Here is a 19,463-nt window from a genome sequence, read left to right as displayed (position 1 = left end):
TGGGTGCTGATGGCAGCAGGGCTCCCAGTGTGAGTGGCGAGGGCTGGAGTGGGAGAGCTGAATGGGGACGGGAGTCCTGGCTATAGCTCTGGGCCACAGATCAGACCTGCCCCAGGTCCTTTGAACCTGTGTCCCCAGCCATGACATGGTGGTGGGGAGAACCCTGCCCTGAAAGGCCTTCATGCCTCAGTGCACCTGGGACAGCCTGCCCAGCCTGCCTGTGCCTCAGTTTCCCCCCATAAAGTGGGTCAATCAGAGTGATGACCTTTGGCTTGAGCAACCAGACTAGCTGGTGCTCAGCAGCGAGCGGGCTCTAGCATGTTTATAGAGTCCTCAGATTCATGCTGAGGGTCTTTCCCCAACTGTCCCATGGTGGCATTTGCTGTACATCTGCTGCCTCCATCACAGCGGTTCCCCCTGAAGTGGCTCATTTCATGCTGCCAAGAGCTCTGGGCTGTTATGCAATGTTTCCTGTTTTAGAGGCACAGAAGCCACATAGAGGGGGCCTCAGGGTCAGCTGCCCAGCCTCCCCTCACTCCTGCCTTCCTCCTTTCCCCTCCTTCCCGCTACATGCTTCCACGTGTTATGCAAGTCCAGGGATAGAATTTTCTAGGTGGTGAGGGTGCACGGGCAAGGCACCAGGTCCCTGCCCACACAGTGCCAACCCCTCAGGGGAGAGAGACTTTAAACAGAGCAGACAGGCATTCATTTCTGATTGTGCAGTGTAGATAACGTGGTTGCATTGAGAGAGACGAGCTGAGTGTTCCTGGGGAGGACATGCTGGGAAGGGCATGGGGGATAATCTAGGGAAGTTAGGGGATGGACTCGGTGCAGGCGACCTGGATTCCAGGCCTGGAAAGCCTGGGGTCGACACTCCAGCTTGAGAAAAGAACAAGACCCCAGGCCCTGGGTATGTGGCATGAGCAGCAGGGGACCAGGTGGCTGGAGCCTGTGGATGAACAAGCGAGTAGGGAGACAGGGCTGAGAACCCTGGTGAGCCTGGTGCAGCTTGTGCCTCACCCTGGAGGGGAGAAAGCACCACCAGTAGTGGCTGCCAACCAGAGATGGTGGGCTTGCTCTCCAGGTGAGGAATCCAGGGCCTGCCACTCTAACCTGAGTCCACTCTGCTGGGGTGAGGGCCGTGCTGGTCACCTGCCCCAAGTCCTTTGATGGGGGGGTCCAGGCCATGAGCACCTCAGAAGCCAGGTGGACTCCAGATGCTGGCTTGGCCTCCCAAGCTGCCTAGCTGGGCATGCACCCCCTGTGCCCCAGCTCTCCCTCCTGCACTTCCACACAGCTGGGGGTGGCTGCTCCAGATGCAGCCCCTCTGGGTGCCTTCCTTGGCCTTGCTCTGAGTTCACTGGCTCTCCAGCTACTGGCTGACTTGGAGTACATGGGAAGCAGTTTGTCTCTTGAGTCAGCACTGCAGCAGCTCAGTGAACCTTGAGGCCAGAGCTGACCCAGCTCCTGCTCAGGGTCTGGCCTGTGCTTCGCAGCAGCAGTCTCTGAAAGAGTAGTTGTGTCCCCTGCACCTGGGAAAATGCCCTTCTCACCCTCAGGCTGCCGACAGGAGGTGTGGCAGAACGCTCTGCTGCTCACTGGGCTGGCAGTTTGGATGGGGAGGCTAGAGGGGCCTCCGGCCAGCACCTGGGCTCCCCGACTGGCAGCCTCTTTCTCAGTTCACAGTGCTGAGTTGACTCTGCATGCCCCATTCCCAGCACTTGGGACTCACTGCAGGCTCCCAGCCCCCACAGCCCTGGTCTGGCTGCTCTCTGGCTGGCCCTGCTGCTCCTGGTTTCTCCTGTGGTTTTGAGCTCCTTCCTGCTCTGCTTCTTTGTCCCTGCTGTTCCATCTGCTACCCTTCCACACTCTCCCTTTGCCAACTGTTTTGAGATTACTTGAGTTGCAAGCAACGGAATTGATGCTGGATAATTTAGTGGGGTTGGTGGTGCAGGGGGCAGGGTTCCTTGGGAGGAAGTGGGTCATTCCCTGACAACCCTGAGAGGACCCATGTCCCTGGTTCTGATGGTGCCAGTTTAGCAGGTTTTCAGTTGTAGGAACAATGCCCCAAGTGAAAGGCGACTTAAAGGGAGGTGGCATGTGTGGAGGTTGGACGGGTGGCTCTGGGCGGGATTACGACTCAGAATTGACAACTCACATGATGCCACTGTCCCCTTCTTGTTCCCCACCAGGGGAACTGCCAGATGCAGGAAGAGGCCGTGGTGCTCAGAGTGGGCCTGTGCAACAATGGCTTCATGCACCATGGTAACCCTTCCTTGGGCCTCTGCCCCAGTGTGCCCTGTCTGCCCTGCCTGTCACTCGGAGCTTCTGCTCCTAGCACCAGAGTGAAGCTCCTGCTGCCAGCCATCCCCTGCACCATTCCCAGTGGGGCCGGGGTTCAGGGGCCCTTTCTCCCTGCAGTCAAGCCTGCGTGTCCTTCCATACTGTGGTGGGTGCCCACCATGTTCCAGGCTTGGTTCTAAGTGTTGGGGCAGCAGTGAACAGGACAGGTCACAGTCACGTGTGTACCATTCAGACACAAGGAAGTGTGTCTTCTGGAATGTTCCAGGATGGTGGCATGTGAGAGGTCTTGAACTCTTACTCTAAAGAAGGTTGAGTCCCAGGATGTTCAGGACAGGAGGGACATGGTGTCTTGGTTGTCTTTTAGATCCTTCTGTGTCATGCAGGTGGAGCATGGTCTGTGGGAAGGCAGAGGTAGTGGCCTTAAGGAGGTCTAGGGCTGAGGCGTCATGGATCCGGCTGGGCGGTAGCAGCAGATGTGGGAGAAGTGTTGGGTCAAGAGACTCAGGGCCTCACAGGGTCCTTGCCAGATGCTGCTTTTCTGATCTGTCTCAGAGCTTGGTACTCTTAGATCTGTGAAGGGCTGGGGGGTACATGCTGAGGCCTCTTGGGGCCACAAGTTCTCTGGCACAGCTGTTCACCTCTGCCTTTGTAGCACAAAAACAGGTACAGATAATGTGCAAACAAGTGGGCATGTCCATGTGCCAATAAAACTTTATTTAAGGAAACAGGTGTGGGTCATGTTTTTCCAGTCCTGTGGTCTGCCTTGTAACTACAGGTGGGGCTGCCTCTGCTGATCCCCTAGGCTGAGCCCCACCCTCTGGCCCCAGTTTCCTCAGCTTTCTGCTGGAGGCCTTGCCATCTGCCATGGTTCTGTGGGGCAGGACTCCTTCCTGCTGCCCTGGCTCACTGTTTCCCAGGAGCCACCCTAGTCCCTGTGGGGCCTTCCACAAGCTCTGCTCTCCCACCAGCCAGCTGGGCAGGACTCTTGTTTGTAGGTGAGGGTAATTTGGGTTTCACCACCAATGGTATTCGGGGAAGTTTTCAGGGAGGACATTCCACAGGGGGGCACCCAGGCAGTCTTGATGCCCTCTGGGGCCCTGGGGGAAAATTGCAGGGCGAGGCCCTGTTTCCCTGCCCCTCCTGCAACCTTAAAAATAGTCTAAAATAGGGAAAAGGGTCAAATCCTAGGATTGTGGCCTTGGCAGAATGCAGGGCAGGGTACAGAGGGGTCCTCGGGAGACCTCCTGTGGCATGGACCCACCTGTCCCAGGGAGGCACCCAGAGGTTGGTCCACCCTAAGCCTCACAGCTGGAAAGTCATGTGCTCTTTTCCATGTGAATGAGGCTGGACACACATGTGGTCAGCAAGGGGCTGAGCAGGGATCTGACACCAGGTCTGCGGCTCGCAAGGCCTGGCCAGTGACCTCCATGGAGAGGTGGAGGTTGGGCCTCACCTGGCTGAGCTCATGGACCTGAGGAATTCCAGGGCATTTCACAGACCTGTCAGTGGGCCATAGCTCTGAAGCTCTTCCTCGCACTCCAGGAATCTTCTAGCTTCATGTTTACAGTGGAGGCCAAACCAGCCGGCCCCCTGGAGCCTGGCTCTTCAAATCTGGGAAAGTAGCAATTCATGTGTCTGTTTTCTTTCTGGTATAGGAGTCAGCACTTTTTTCTGTAAAGGGCCAGATAGTGGGAATTTATGCCCTGTGTGCCTTATGACCTCTGTCACACACGTCCAACTTTGACATTGTGACTTGAGAGCTGCCAGTTGCAGACCTTATGTCCTCAGATGGATGGGTCTGTTTCCAATAAAACTTTATTTGTAAGAACAGACAGTGGGCCAGTCATGGCTCTGGAGCCTCAAGTTGCCACTCCTTGATTTGTTTCTGATATCTGCATTAGCCCTGAGGTAGCTTAGCATTTGCTTGGTCAGCTTTAGTTTCACTGTTCACCATCAGGTCTTCCACCCAGTTCACTGCTGTGTGTGGTGTGAGGTAGGGATCTGGTTTATTCTTTCCCCTGAGTTAGAGTCCCATCTGCAGGGTTGATCCCCACAATACTTTACCACCTATCACGTCCTGAGTTCCCTGGACATTCAGTCTCCTTAAGTGATTCTTCTCCTTCGCCTGGGTGCCTGCTTTTTTCTGTCCAGTCCCACACAGTTTATTTTTGTGACCCTGGTTTGTTCTATAGAGCATGTGGGGCAGGTTCAGATTTTGCAAGAGAAGGCAGAAATCCAGTTCCTTATGTGAGATATCCTAGTAGGTTAGTGTTGGCATGTGATTCCATTCTTATAAAGTTAGGGCTTGAGGGCTGGGGAGATATCTCAGTTGGTAGAGTGCTTGCCTCGCAAGCACAAGGCCCTGGGTTCAATCCCCAGCACCGCAAAAAAAAAAAAAAAAAAAAAAAAAAAAGTTAGGGCTTGGGCAAAAGCAAACCCATCCAAGTTCTACTCAGTTGGCAAGTGCAGCTGACATGTGGGCGGGGAGTCTGAGTGCCACTTGTGTGTCTGGGTCTGCAGTGCTGGAGATGAGCAAGTTCAAGGATGAGTCCCCGTACTTCCACTTCCATGCTGACGAGGAGATGGAGGGGACCAGAAGCAAGAACAAACAGCTTTGCAGTGACTTCAAGCTTTTAGAGAATATCCTGGCCAAGCAGCTGCTGGTAGGAGCAGGGCTGAGCCAGCTTCCTTCCTTCCCAGCACTCCTGGGGATTCTAGATGGCTGGGAGGCAAGTTCACTTCATTGACCAAGTGTCCTCCTCACTCATGCTGGGGCTGCAGAGCGCCATCCCTGGCCTTCCATCTCCTACTATCCTCCCTGCATGCACAGCCTGTGCTGAACCCATGGGTGGCCTCCCGAAGTCACTCCCCTGCACCCCAGGGCCTTAGGTCTGACATGTGCTGCCAGTATTCAGTGGCTGTCACTGTCTGCAGTTCTGGGAGGTCTCACAACTGTGCAGAAAGTGAGCCCACCTAGCCCCAGAGTCCTGTTCTCTGCCCACCTGCTGGTGAACACCAGCCCCTCCTAAAGTGTGGCTCCAGCTGATGGTGGACAGGGGCTCAGAGTGGGTCGCTCACTCTCGCCCAGGTGGAGCTGGTCTACCTGATGGGAAGATGCCCACTGCCTTCTTTGTGGGGGCTGCTGTTCCCCCAATTCCTCCAGGGCTCCCCAGCACAAGTAGGGTGGGCTGCAAAAGCTCAGAATGGCCTGGGAGACCCTCCCTCCCCAGCTCCATCTCAATGACAGCCACCTTGGTCCTGCTCCTCACTCTGGGCAGTGGCACTCTGGCCTGTTGCCTGGTGCATTCCCCCACTGTGGTGTCCAGCTCTCTGCTCCAGGGCAGCCCTATGGCCCCATGCCTTGACCTGGCCTGTAGCTACTTTGCTTTTATTTGGACTGCACATGCCTCCATGCCAAGGTATGGCCCCCTGTGACCATCAGCTGCAAAGCTGCAGTGGGCAGGGACGTTGAGTCTGCCATGTCCAGTAGCTATCTCCCACCCTGTGCATGTATGAGGGGCAGGGGCTCTGTCCCTAAAAAGCCCCAGGACCTTCTTCCATCAGGAAAGGGGCTGCTGCTCTCTGAGCTGCTTTCCCACATCCATGGCTATGTTCTAGGGTCTGTTTTATTCATTAAGTCATTTATTGAGCACCTATGGTTTGCCAGTGGATGGGAGACAGTAACATGGAAGGAAGGAGACTGTTCCCTAGGCTGGCAGGAGGAAGAGGTGACAGTTTGGACAAATACACCAGGCTCTGGTGGGAGTGGGGTGATGACCTCACTTGAGGTACCTACTGAGCACCTACTGTGTGCAGTTGTCCAAGTCAGGCTGCTGTCCTGCAGACCCCCTATCTGCACCTCACCCCCGTGGCCCTGGGACATGAGGAGATGGCAGGATCTCAGTGCCATGGGTGAGGGTGGGGTGCCTCACCAGGTCTGCTTCGGGCCCTCAGATCCTGCCCCAGGAGGAAGACTATGGCTTCAACATTAAGAAGAAGAACAAGGCTGTGGTGATGAAGATAGTGCAGAGGGGCTCGTTGGCAGAGGTGAGGCCTCCTGGCTGCTGGCAGGGGCTGTGTGCAGGTGGGAGGGGGCAGCTTGGCAGATCTGGGGACATCGGTGCTGCTTCTCTCATCCATTTGGGGAAACTGGGCCCAAGACTCCTGCAAGTACCAGGGAGTGGGAGCGCACCCCCCAACTCAGTGTGCTCCTGCATGGCCCACCATCGCCCACTGCTGGCTCTGTGCAGAGGCACTGGGAATGCTCACATTCTGAGTTAGTTTTCCAAAGAGCTTTGATGATAAAAAACTCAAACAGTGGCAGCTCAAACAGGAGTTCCTTGCTGTGCCCTGGAGGAGGCAGGGCCTCCTGGGCAGGGCCAGAGGAGGGCCGGGTGGGAGGTGGGACTGAGACCCAGGTCAAAGCTTCTCCTGGGTGGGAGGTGGGGCTGCACCTGCCATGCCAGGAGCCCCCATGAGAGAAGCAGTCACCAGGTGGCCACCTCGTTAGATGCCAAGCTTGGCCCCGCTGGTCAGGCTACCCTCCACAGCTGCTGTACAGAACTTGTGCCTTCAGTGCTTTCCGCAGGGGAGCCACTGTGGCCTGCAGGGCTGTCCTGTTCTAATGAACACAGAGAGGGTCCTTCGCTGTGGAAAGCATGGTTAATAACCACATGCCCATCTGCTCTGTGGTCCCCAAGATGACTGGCCTGCTGGAGGGTAGGAAGATGTACTCCAACAACAAGGACCTGGTGTTGTTGTGGCCCTTCTCCAAAGTGGAGTCCCTCCTCAACAAGTGCTTCTGCTCCCACTGCCCCCTGCACCACCAAGGTCAAAGAGTGAGTGTCCCCCAACCCTGCTGGTGTTCTGAGGAGGTGCTGTGCTGGGGTGCTGGTGGGGCAAGAGCTGGTGGCCCTGTGGGTGTCCCGTCCCTGAAGCCACCATGGGACATGAGCTCTGGCTGTGCCTAGGGGCCTTCAGGCCCTGGGCATGTGGACTTGTTTGTGTGGACACAGTTTCTACCCTTTGTGGGCCTCCGATCAAGTTGGGGGACAGGACCAGGGACAAAAGTACACAGGTAGGGGCATGAGATATGTCCCAAGCTAGGCGACTAGTGAGCTGTGAACAGACAGAGCTGTGAGTGGCCTGGGCTGTGTGGTGGACACAGAGAGGCTGCCAGGAACTGGGACTCCTTGCAGGGATTCTGGGGGAGGAGGTTCCAGGCAGAGGTACATAGGCCTGTGGTAGGGCTGTCCCTGGCATGTTTGAGGACCAGCAAGGAAGCTGAGGGGTGCAACCAAGTGACAGGGTGAGGAAACCAGTCAGGCAGTGGGGGCTGGCCTTTGGGGGTCTGCCTTTCGGGGCCCTGTGCCCATGTGAGCCCTCTGGAGAGCAGTTGGAGGTTCTGGGTTTTGGTGTCTGCAGGTGGGGTAGGTTGAGGTTGAGGGCAAGTCCTCTACTTTCAAATCACACAGGTGGTGTCCAAGTCTCCCTTTTACTCGAGGCCAGTGTTCCCCTGTGGGAGTGTGGGCATTTTGAATGTGGTTATTTCAGTCAAAGGCGAGCTGGTTCAGGAAGTCAGGTCCCTGTGTGGTTGACTGTGCCAGTGGTAGAGGGCACCAGGCGTGACCATCTCTTCAAAGTCCTGAAGCACCTGGCGCTGGGGCACAGGATCATGGGATTGCTTCATCGGGCAGGTGGGAACAGGAGGGATGAAGGCAGGACTGGGGACACATCCTGGGCAGGGGTGTCCTGGACAGAGGACACCTACCACCCACCCTGGCAGATATGGCCCTCTCTGCTATGGTGAGGAGCGGGCCTCATTGTAGCTTCAACAGGTCTCTCCAGCCCCTCACTAGGAGCCCCACTGTGTGTTTCTCTGGGGACAGCACCAAGCTGAGCTGGGCCACTTCTCACCCTGCCTTTCCATAGTGAGTCAGCACCTGCTGGTGGGGTACTGGTCTGGCCACCGGGGGCTCCTGGGATGGGGAGTGGTTTGGGCAGCCTGGTGGAATTTTGACACTCTAAGGCCCAGGATTGGTGATGTGGACTCTGGTCAGCTGCATTTCTTCTCCTGTGGGAGTGGCAAGCCTGGGCCAAGTTTCCCAGAAGTCTCAGAGGCGGGACCCACAGTTGGCCCTGGGTTGTGGGAAGTGTGCTGCTTTCCTGTGCCTTACCTGTCCCTGGTGCCTGCTTCAGGACCATCAAAGACCCTGACCACCCTGAGGCCCTGTGCTTCCAGATATGGGGAGCCATCCCGCCCTGTGCCGTGGGGAGAGGTGAGTGGGAAGCCTGCTGACCAGCAGTGGCCCTGGGGACAGGCTGTCTGCATCATATGATTTCCGAGTGGCCCAGACCCTTACTGCTTAGCTCGGGTTGCTAGTGAGCCATGGCATTTGTGTCCTTCCTGAAGCAGAGGTTACAGACACTGATCACACCTGGGTTGAGTGAGCCCAGAGGGATGCAGTGAGCAGAGAGGATGACTCAGCAGAGAGCACCTGTCCCTCCATGAAGAAGCTGACACCCTTCAGACTCCGTATTCCCAGACAGGAATTGGGCCCACTCCGGCAGACTGGGCTTGTTGAGAAGAGCCAGAAATGTGAATCTTAGTCCCACGGGTGCATGCTGAAGCCCCAGGCCACCAACTCCAGGACTCTGCCCCCTGCATGCCTTCTGTTGTCTCAGGGGCCCTCTGCCTTAGAGAGGAAACCAAGCAGATCCACAGTGCTGGCCCAGCATTGTACACATAAACCTCTTTTAAAGATTCAAGATTAATTGTCACTTTTGAGGTTAGAGTTATGCTTCTAGAATCTGTTCTCTAAGAAAGTGCAAATCATGACAGAAGGCTCCTGAAAAGTCGGTCATTTTGAAGGGGTCATTTACCTTTATACCAGCAGTTCTTGACTGGGGGTGATTTGCCTCCTCCACATGACATCTGGCAGGACTGAGGAGGATTGCCATTAGATCTGGGTCAGACCAGAATGCTGCTGGCATCCCATAGTGCTCAGGGTGGCCCTCCAGTTCCGAGGGCGCTAGTGCATGTGGAGGCTTCTGCGATAGTGCGAGTGGGTGTCAGTCAGCTTTGCACCTGCTATGATGAAACACTCAGAGCCATCAACTCATAGGAGGAAAGGTTGGCTGAGCACTACACATGTCTGTGATCCCAGTCCCTCAGGAGGCTGAGATGGGAGGATCAAAAAGGTAAGGCTAGCTCAGCAGCTTTGTGAGACCCTGTCTCACAATAGAAAGGGCTGGCAATGTGACCTTGGCCCCCTCTTTATGTTTCCACCCGCTCTGAGAAAGCACCCAGGTGGGTCCAGGTCTTTGGGGGACAGTCCAGGTCCTGACCTGGCAGTAAAGTATAGCAAGGCACTGGTGTTTCCTGAGCCCTTGCCAAGAGCCACTTGCTGGTGAACCTTTTCCCTTTTCAACTCCCTGGATCCCTCAGGAACCCCATGAGTGGTTGTGTTGATGTCCTGTCTTGGAGATGAGGACCTGGAGCCCAGTATGTTGAGTAGTGCTGGATGAAGGATGGTGGAGAGCAGGGTGTGACCCAGCCTCAAATCCGGGTGCCCTTGTCACCTTGCCCGCCCAGGCAGAGATTGCATGTCACATCAACCCCGAGGCCCTAGGGGCAGGGCTGGTGCTCAGGAACCATGGGAGAGATGATGTGCACCTGGTGACTGGCAGCACTGGCTTCAGCTATGGCCCCTGACCCTGAGATCTAGGGGGCTGCTGTTCCTCCATGAGCCCTTGCTTCCTCTCCCACACGGGGCTGACCCTGGTCCAGGACCACAAGGTCATGCAGAACCTTGAAGGAGACAAAGCTCTAGTGACTTGAGCCTGGGTCCAGAGCGGGATGCCCCTGCCATGTGACCTTGGCTAGCTGCCCCCTCTCTGATCCACTTCTTCTACTGAATTGGATGCCAGCTCCTTTGCTGCCCATGAGGGATCCATCAGCTCCAAGGAGGGAGGTACCCTGGGTTTCTAGGGAGTTGGGGTGGTTGCAGTTCACCTGGCAGCCTGCCTTGCCCACCACACCCTGTCCACTCCTATCCTCAGGCTCCAAGGCTGAGGCTGCAGGACTGAGTGCTGGTCAGTGCATCCTGAGGGTCAATTGCAGCAGCATGGCCAGTGAAGCTGCCCTGGGGGTCCTGAAGCACTTCCAGGCATTCCAGAGTTGCGGCCAAGAGGCACTGGTGAGTGGCCAGTGGCTGGGTGAGGGGAACCCTGCTGGGGGCAGGGGGGTGGTGGCTGCCCCCCAGAAGCATGGGCAGCCCTGGGGGCCCTGTCCACTGGCCAGGGAAGGAGCTTGGTCCCACCAAGACCTGGTATCCAGCACCCGGGTGGCAGAACAGGACCTCCCTCCTCACCCCTGGCATGGCAGCAGAGTGTTGGTGATGGCCTCTGTGTCCTTGGTGGGGCTGGACCTGGGGCTGTGGGAGGGCAGCTTCTCCATTGACCATCCCCTGGATCTCGAGGTGTTCTTGGGGCAACTACTGTGCTCCAGGCTGTCACTTGACCCCGGGGACACTGGAGGCCTGACATTTTCCAAAGGCTCCCCTCTCGGGGCTGATGCATGGGGCAGGCACAGTCCACACTGGAGATTGTGGTAGACTCAGGTGGCATCTGGGAGATGCTTCAAGGTGTCATTCCTGGCAGGCCTGAGCCCCAGCTGGTCTCCAGGCAGCTGGTCCCTGTCCCCCCTCCCTGGACATCCTCTGACAGTGGCTTCCCCCAGGGCCTCTTCCAATAGATCTACCACACCCATAGGGATGCCCAGGAGGCATGAGTCAGCCAGGAGACCCCCAGTGAGGACTCCTGTTGCAAGGGGGCCCCAGAGGAAGACCAGAATGCCTCAGGAAGCAGGAAGGTGGGGGTGACAGGGAGGGACTGGGGTGTGTCCTCTGCACCCGACCTCTGGGCCTCCACAGCTGCAGTTCTGTACCCATTCCCTGGGGCTCCCCAGACCCACAGACCCAAGACTTAGAGTGACAAAATTGTATGCTCTGGATGGGAGTCTCCGGGCTCAGCCCAGGTGGCTGAGGGCTGCGTGCTTTCTGGGCTCAGGTGTCTCACCTCCCTGGGCTGGAATCCTCTGCATTTCTTTTGCTGTGTTGTGGTTCAACTGCCATGAGGCCCCTTTGGCCCCCTGAGGACCTGTGGGAGGTCAGGTACTCCTGTTGCCAGTCTTCTGCTCCTCTGGGGGCCGCTTGTTCTGCACTGTGCTCACAGAATCCAGAGGAGTCTTCAGTGCCACTGTAGCCACCTCAGCCTGAGCCCAGGCTACCCACCTGTCCACTCGGCCTCCCCACCGGATGCTTACGGGAGTCTCACTTTAGGACCTGACCCTCCATATTTTCAGATTCTCGGCCCCACCCAGAGTCCTCTAAACCTTCCTTTCTCCTACCCTAATACTTCAATCCCAGCAACACCCTCATCCACCCACTTCCTCCTGCCCCCAGCATCTGAACACTTCCCTGCATTGCCAGGACTTTTCACCAGGATTGTTGCAGTAGCCTGCTCACACCTCCTCCTAGGGCAACCCCCCAAACAGGACAACAGACCTCTGGATGACACCTTTCTGCTCAGGGCAGAGATCAAAATCCCTGCCTTGGCTGGCTCCAGCCTGGCTCTCCAACCTCCCCTCCCAGCTCTCTCCTTCTTGCCCTCTGCTCCATCTGCTCCAGCTGAATATATCCCTGTCCCAGGGCCTTTGCACTTGCTGTTCTCACTGCCTGGAAAGTTCCACAGTTCCATTTCACTTACGTGCCTGTCCTCCTACAGATATCTTCTCAGACCTCTGTAAGTCCATTTGTAGGTCCAGCAGAACCCCAGATCCACCAGAGTTCTGCCCATCTGTGGGATTGGACTTCAGGGGTAGGAGACAGGTGGGGCCCCTTCTGAGTCACACAGACTGAAAATGTCCCACAGGTGTCAATTCTAGAGGACAGTGGCACACAGAGGCAGACAGTGCTCGTGATGGTCCACACTCCCACCGGCTGTGCGGGTGGCAGGGCCTGGCTGGCCATGGCATGGTGCTCTCCTCAGCATTGCCTGCCCTTGGTTTGAAGACTGGCTTCTGCTGTCCCTGTGCCCTTAGCTGAGCCTTCAAGAGGTTGGCCCAGTAGTCATCCTACAGTGGAAAACATGGACCTGGAACCTGGGGTGATGTGTGAGTATGTGAGTTCCATGGGCATCTGGTACCACATGCTGGAGAGGATCATGGAGTCCTGCAGTTGCTTTGGCCTCACTGCCAAGGTACCTGGAGCAGGGGCAGTTCTCCCATGTTGGGTACCACCCACTGCATGTCCTTGCTTGGGCCTCATCCTTGTCCCTGCCCTTGGTGGCTGTGGGGCCGAGGAGGGTGACTGTCCCTTCAGTCGTGTCTGTGGCATGGGCAGTGGGCCTGACCTGGCAGTGTGGGCAGAGCACTGGGTCCCTCATGACCCAGTGAGGACTCAGTCACTACTGCTGTCTCTGCAGATCCTAGAGGCCTTTGCTGCAGATGACAGCGCCTTCATGCAGAACTGCGGTGACTCATGGCCATGAGCAGTGCCATTATGATCATGTCCCACTATGAGTTCTGCAGCATCTTCAACACTGAGCTGGAGAGCATTGGACAGAGGATCACCTGCAACCAGCAGATATCTGCTCCCTGTGGGGCTCTGCCACAGCTTCTAGGTGTGGGATCTCACCTGGTGTGCTGTTGTTATAGGTATCACAGTCCAGTCCAACTTTGCTTAAACAAATGGGAAATTTTATAGGTTTCTGTCACTGAAAAGTGCAGAGGTGAACCTCAGTCATTGCTGTATCCAGGCTCTTAATCAGACATTATGCTGGGAGATCCAAGATGGCGGACTAGAGGGAGACTGCACCCCCAGTCATTCCAGAACCCAGGAGTTAAGAAGGGGAGGCATTGAGAGACTCGGACTGAAATAGAGTCACAGGTGAGTCTGCCCACTGGGTAAAGCTCGGCCTGGGTGGCAGGCCCAGATAGAGGTGGCTTATCGGAGCCGGGCAGGGCAGCTAGAGTCATCCACAGGCAGCCCTGCGCACTCCAGCGGTGGGCCCCGCCCACACAGCCAGCTTCTCCACGTTCTCAGAACGGAACTGGCCCACCAGTGAGAGCCTTTCTGACCAGAACAAGCTCCGAGTCCTGTAGCTACTGCAGCGTAACGTACTCTGGCACACAAGCAGCTTCAGGGACCAGGATAGGGCAGCCAGAGACCTCCCCATGTAGCCTGGACCCCTGTGGTGGGAGGTGCCTTTCAAGTCTAGCTTCTCAGACCAGACCGCCCAGTGAGAGGTTTTCTACATAGAACCAGCCACAAGTCCCCGAACCAACGGAGAGCTTCGATCTGCAAGCAGCCTCTGGGATCAAGGCAGGGAAGCCAGAGACCTCTTCAGGCGGCTCTGCCCACTCCGGCTGCAGGCTCTCTTCACGGGGCGATCCAAGATGGCGGCCTAGAGGGTGACTGCACCCCCAGTTGCTCCAGAACCCAGGAGTTAAGAAGGGGAGGCATTGAGAGGCTCAGACTGAAATAGAGTCACAGGTGAGTCTGCCCACTGGGTAAAGCTCGGCCCGGGTGGCAGGCCCAGATAGAGGTGGCTTATTGGAGCCAGGCAGGGGAGCTAGAGTCTTCGGGCTCCTCCCACACGGCCAGCTGCACGGTGCAGGCCCACAGTGAGAGCATTTCCGCACAGAACCAGTTCCAAACCGTGGAACCAGTAGGGGGCTAGGGGCAGTTTTCTTCGGATGCGCTGCTTTATCAGATTCCTCCAAGACATCAGGCTACTGAAGGCTGGGAGGTGATACACTGGAAATCTACCAGGACACTATAAGCCAATAGCGGAAAACTGCAATATCTCAGGGTCCCACTGACAGCTGACCAATATGAGAAAACAAGGGAAGAAAATGTCCCAAACAAACCTAAATACTACATCAATAAAACCCAATGACAGCACAGCAGAAGAAATGTCAGAAAGGGAGTTCAGAATGTACGTAATTAAAACAATCAGGGAAGCTAATGAGGAGATGAAAGAGCAAATGCAGGCATTGAAGGAGGAGATGAAAGAGCAAATGCAGGCATTAAATGATCGCACCAATCAACAGTTAAAAGACCAAATACGGGAAGCAAGAGATCATTTCAATAAAGAGTTAGAGATACTGAAAAAAAAAACAAACTGAAGTACTTGAAATGAAGGAAACAATAAACCAAGTTAAAAACTCCATAGAAAGCATAACCAATAGGATAGAACACCTGGAAGACAGAACCTCAGACATTGAAGACAAATTATTTAATCTTGAAAGCAAAGTTAGCCAAACAGAAAAGATGGTAAGAAATCATGAACAGAATCTACAAGAATTATGGGATATCATGAAAAGGCCAAATTTAAGAATTATTGGGATTGAGGAAGGCTTAGAGAAACAAAGCAAAGAAATGAACAATCTATTCAATGAATTAATAACAGAAAATTTCCCAAATCTGAAGAATGAAATGGAAAACCAAGTACAAGAGGCTTATAGAACTCCAAACATACAAAATTACAACAGACCCACACCAAGGCACATTATTATGAAAATACCTAACATACATAATAAAGACAGAATTTTAAAGGCCGCGAGAGAAAAGAATCAAATTACATTCAGAGGGAAACCAATAAGAATATCAGCAGATTTTTCAATCCAGACCCTAAAAGCTAGAAGGGCCTGGAACAACATATACCAAGCACTGAAAGAAAACGGATGCCAACCAAGAATCTTATACCCAGCAAAACTTACCTTCAAATTTGACGATGAAATAAGATCCTTCCATGATAAACAAAAGCTAAAGGAATTTACAAAAAGAAAGCCAGCATTACAGAACATTCTCAGCAAAATATTCCATGAGGAAGAGATGAAAAACAACAATGCAAATCAGCAACAGGAAGAACTAGCCTAAAGGAATAGCCAAATAAAGGAGAAACCAAATCATGTCAAAAACAAATATGAGTCAATTGACTGGGAATACAAATCATATCACAATAATAACCCTGAATGTCAATGGCCTGAATTCATCAATCAAAAGACACAGACTGGCAGATTGGATTAAAAAGAAAAATCCAACAATATGCTGCCTGCAAGAGACTCATCTCATAGAAAGAGACACCCATAGACTAAAGGGGAAAGGATGGGGAAAAGCATACCATGCACACGGACACAGCAAAAAAGCTGGAGTATCCATCCTCATTACAGATAATGTGGACTTCAAACCAAAGCTAGTCAGAAGGGATAAAGAAGGACATTACATGCTGCTTAAGGGAAGCATAAATCAGCAAGACTTAACAATCATAAATATCTATGCCCCGAACATTGGCTCATCCACGTACGTCAAACAAATCCTTCTCAATTCCAGAAATCAAATAGACCACAACACAATAATACTAGGTGATTTTAACACACCTCTCTCACCACTGGATAGATCGTCCAAACAAAAATTGAATAAAGAAACTATAGATCTCAACAACACAATCAACAATTTAGACTTAACGGACATATATAGAATATACCATCCAACAAAGAATGAATACACTTTCTTCTCAGCAGCACATTGATCCTTCTCTAAAATAGACCATATTTTATGCCACAAAGCTACTTTTAGCAAATACAAGAAGATAGAGATACTACCTTGTACTCTATCAGATCATAATGGATCGAAATTAGAAATAAATGACAGAATAAAAAACAGAAACTTCTCCAATACCTGGAGATTAAATAATACACTATTATATGATGAATGGATAACAGAAGACATCAGGAGAGAAATAAAAAAATTCTTAGAAGTAAACGAGAACAAAGACACATCATATCAAAATCTCTGGGATACTATGAAAGCAGTACTTAGAGGAAGATTTATTTCATGGGGTGCATTCAAAAAAAGAAGTAGAAATCAACAAATAAACGACTTAACACTACAGCTCAAAGCGCTAGAAAAAGAAGAGCAGACCAATACCAAAAGTAGTAGAAGACAGGAAATAGTTAAAATCAGAGCCGAAATCAACGAAATTGAAACAAAAGTAACAATTGGGAAAATTAACAAAATAAATAGTTGGTTCTTTGAAAAAATAAATAAAATTGATAAACCCTTAGCCACACTAACAAAGAGAAAGAGGGAGAAAACTCAAATTACTAAAATTCAGAATGAAAAAGGAAACATCACAACAGACACGAGTGAAATACAAAACATAATTAGAAGCTATTTCGAAAATCTATACTCCAACAAAACAGAAAACCTCGAGGACATCAACAAATTTCTAGAGACATATGAATTACCTAAACTGAGCGAGGAGGACATACACAACTTAAATAAACCAATTTCAAGCAATGAAATAGAAGAGGTCATCAAAAGCCTACCAACAAAGAAAAGTCCAGGACCAGATGGGTTCTCAGCCGAGTTCTACAAAACCTTTAAAGAAGAGCTCATTCCAATACTCCTCAAACTATTCCATGAAATAGAAGAGGAGGGAACCCTCCCAAACTCGTTCTATGAAGCCAATATCACCCTGATACCTAAACCAGACAGAGACACATCAAGGAAAGAAAATTTCAGACCAATATCCTTAAAGAATATCGACGCAAAAATTCTCAACAAAATTTTAGCAAATCGCATACAAATATATATTAAAAAGATAGTGCACCACGATCAAGTGGGTTTTATCCCAGGGATGCAAGGTTGGTTCAACATTCGGAAATCAATAAATGTCATTCACCATATCAACAGACTTAAAGTTAAGAATCACATTATTATTTCAATAGATGCAAAAAAAGCATTCGATAAAATACAGCATCCCTTCATGCTCAAAACACTAGAAAAAATTGGGGTAGTGGGAACATTCCTTAACATTATAAAGGCAATCTACGCTAAGCCCATGGCTAATATCATTCTAAATGGTGAAAAACTGAAAGTGTTCCCCCTATAAACTGGAACAAGGCAGGGATGCCCTCTTTCACTGCTTCTATTCAACATCGTCCTTGAGACTCTAGCCAGAGCAATCAGACAAACCAAAGAAATTAAAGGGATACGAATAGGAAAAGAAGAACTCAAACTATCCCTGTTCGCTGATGACATGATTATATATTTAGAGGAACCTGGAAATTCCACCAGAAAACTTTTAGAACTCATAAGTGAATTCAGTAAAGTAGCAGGTTACAAGATCAATGCTCATAAATCCAATGCATTTTTATACATAAGTGATGAATCTTCAGAAAGAGAAATTAGGAAAACTACCCCATTCACAATAGCCTCAAAAAAAATAAAATACTTGGGAATCAATCTCACAAAAGAGGTGAAAGACCTCTACAATGAGAACTACAGAATACTAAAGAAAGAAATTCAAGAAAACCTTAGAAAATGGAAAGATCTCCCATGTTCCTGGATAGGCAGAATTAATATTGTCAAAATGGCTATACTACCTAAAGTGCTATACAGAGTCAATGCAATTCCAATTAAAATCCCAATGATGTACCTTGCAGAAATAGAGCAAGCAATTATGAAATTCATCTGGAAGAATAAAAAACCTAGAATAGCTAAAGCAATCCTCAGTAGCAAGAGCGAAGCAGGGGGTATTGCAATACCAGATCTTCAACTCTACTACAAAGCAATAGTAACAAAAACGGCATGGTATTGGTACCAAAATAGACAGGTAGATCAATGGTACAGAATAGAGGACATGGACACAAACCCAAATAAATACAATTTTCTCATACTAGACAAAGGTTCCAACAATATGCAATGGAGAAAAGATAGCCTCTTCAACAAATGGTGCTGAGAAAACTGGAAAACCATATGCAATAGAATGAAATTAAACCCCTATCTCTAACCCTACACAAAACTCAACTCAAAATGGATCAAGGACCTCGGAATCAGACCAGAGACCCTGCATCTTATAGAAGAAAAAGTAGGTTCAAATCTTCAACTTGTTGGCTTAGGATCAGACTTCCTTAACAGGACTCCCATAGCACAAGAAATAAAAGCAAGAATCAACAACTGGGATAGATTCAAACTAAAAAGCTTTCTCTCAGCAAAGGAAACTATCAGAAATGTGAAGAGAGAGCCTACGGAGTGGGAGAATATCTTTGCCAACCATACCTCAGATAGAGCGCTAATTTCCAGAATCTATAAAGAACTCAAAAAAATCTACACGAAGAATACAAATAATCCAATCAACAAATGGTCTAAGGAAATGAACAGACACTTCACAGAAGAAGATGTACAAGTAATCAACAGATATATGAAAAATGTTCAACATCCCTAGTAATAAGGGAAATGCAAATCAAAACTACCCTAAGATTTCATCTCACCCCAATTAGAATGGCGATTATCAAGAATACAAGCAACAATAGGTTTTGGCGAGGATGTGGTGAAAAAGGAACACTCATACATTGCTGGTGGGGTTGCAAATTAGTGCAGCCACTCTGGAAAGCAGTGTGGAGATTCCTCAGAAAGCTTGGAATGGAAACACCATTTGACCCAGCTATCCCACTCCTTGGCCTATACCCAAAGGACTTAAAATCAGCATGCTATAGAGATACAGCCACATCAATGTTCATTGCTGCTCAATTCACCATAGCCAGATTGTGGAACCAACCTAGATGCCCTTCAGTTGATGAATGGATACAGAAACTGTGGCATATTTATACAATGGAATATTACTCCGAAATGAAGAATGATAAAATTATGGCATTTGTACGCAAATGGACGAAATTGGAGAATATCATGCGAAGTGAGATAAGCCAATCTCAAAAAACTAAAGGACGAATGATCTCGCTGATAAGCGGATGAGGACATATAATGGGGGGTGGGAGGGGTTAGCATTAGGTTTAGGGTTAGGTTTAGGGTTAGGGATAAGGAGAGCGGTAAGAATGAAGGAAAGAAGGACTGTATAGAGGGAAAAGAGGGGTGGGAGGGGTGGGGGGGAAGGGAAAAAAAATAAACATCATTGCCCTATGTAAACGTACGATTACACAAATGGTATGCCCTGACTCTATGTACAAATAGAGAAACAACATGTATCCCATTTGTATACAATTAAAAAAATAAATAAATAAATTAAAAAAAAATCAGACATTACACTAATGCAAGAGTACGGCTGCTCTCCCTCCCTCAGCTTTGTTCCCC

General features: G+C 51.1%; 1 protein-coding gene across 1 annotated transcript in view; it reads left to right on the top strand.

Moving 5' to 3' along the window:
• Positions 1 to 2,192: 2,192 nt before the first annotated feature.
• LOC124975789 (phosphatidylinositol 3,4,5-trisphosphate-dependent Rac exchanger 1 protein-like) overlaps positions 2,193 to 19,463 on the top strand; it is a gene marked incomplete at both ends in the record, with an annotated part of 58,479 nt that continues 41,208 nt past the window's right edge. Inside the window, 12 exon segments of the mRNA XM_047538328.1 lie at positions 2,193 to 2,265; positions 4,825 to 4,967; positions 6,259 to 6,351; positions 7,005 to 7,123; positions 7,125 to 7,142; positions 8,503 to 8,582; positions 10,366 to 10,502; positions 11,045 to 11,089; positions 12,238 to 12,307; positions 12,407 to 12,564; positions 12,790 to 12,838; positions 12,841 to 12,940. Of these exon segments, the coding sequence (XP_047394284.1) occupies positions 2,193 to 2,265; positions 4,825 to 4,967; positions 6,259 to 6,351; positions 7,005 to 7,123; positions 7,125 to 7,142; positions 8,503 to 8,582; positions 10,366 to 10,502; positions 11,045 to 11,089; positions 12,238 to 12,307; positions 12,407 to 12,564; positions 12,790 to 12,838; positions 12,841 to 12,940 (1,085 nt within the window).

The sequence above is a fragment of the Sciurus carolinensis genome, unplaced genomic scaffold (assembly GCF_902686445.1).
Source record: "Sciurus carolinensis unplaced genomic scaffold, mSciCar1.2, whole genome shotgun sequence".
In the NCBI taxonomy this organism is placed as follows: domain Eukaryota; kingdom Metazoa; phylum Chordata; class Mammalia; order Rodentia; family Sciuridae; genus Sciurus; species Sciurus carolinensis.
The sequence above is the reverse complement of the archived record's forward strand: the minus strand, read 5'-3'. Positions and strand labels throughout refer to the sequence as shown.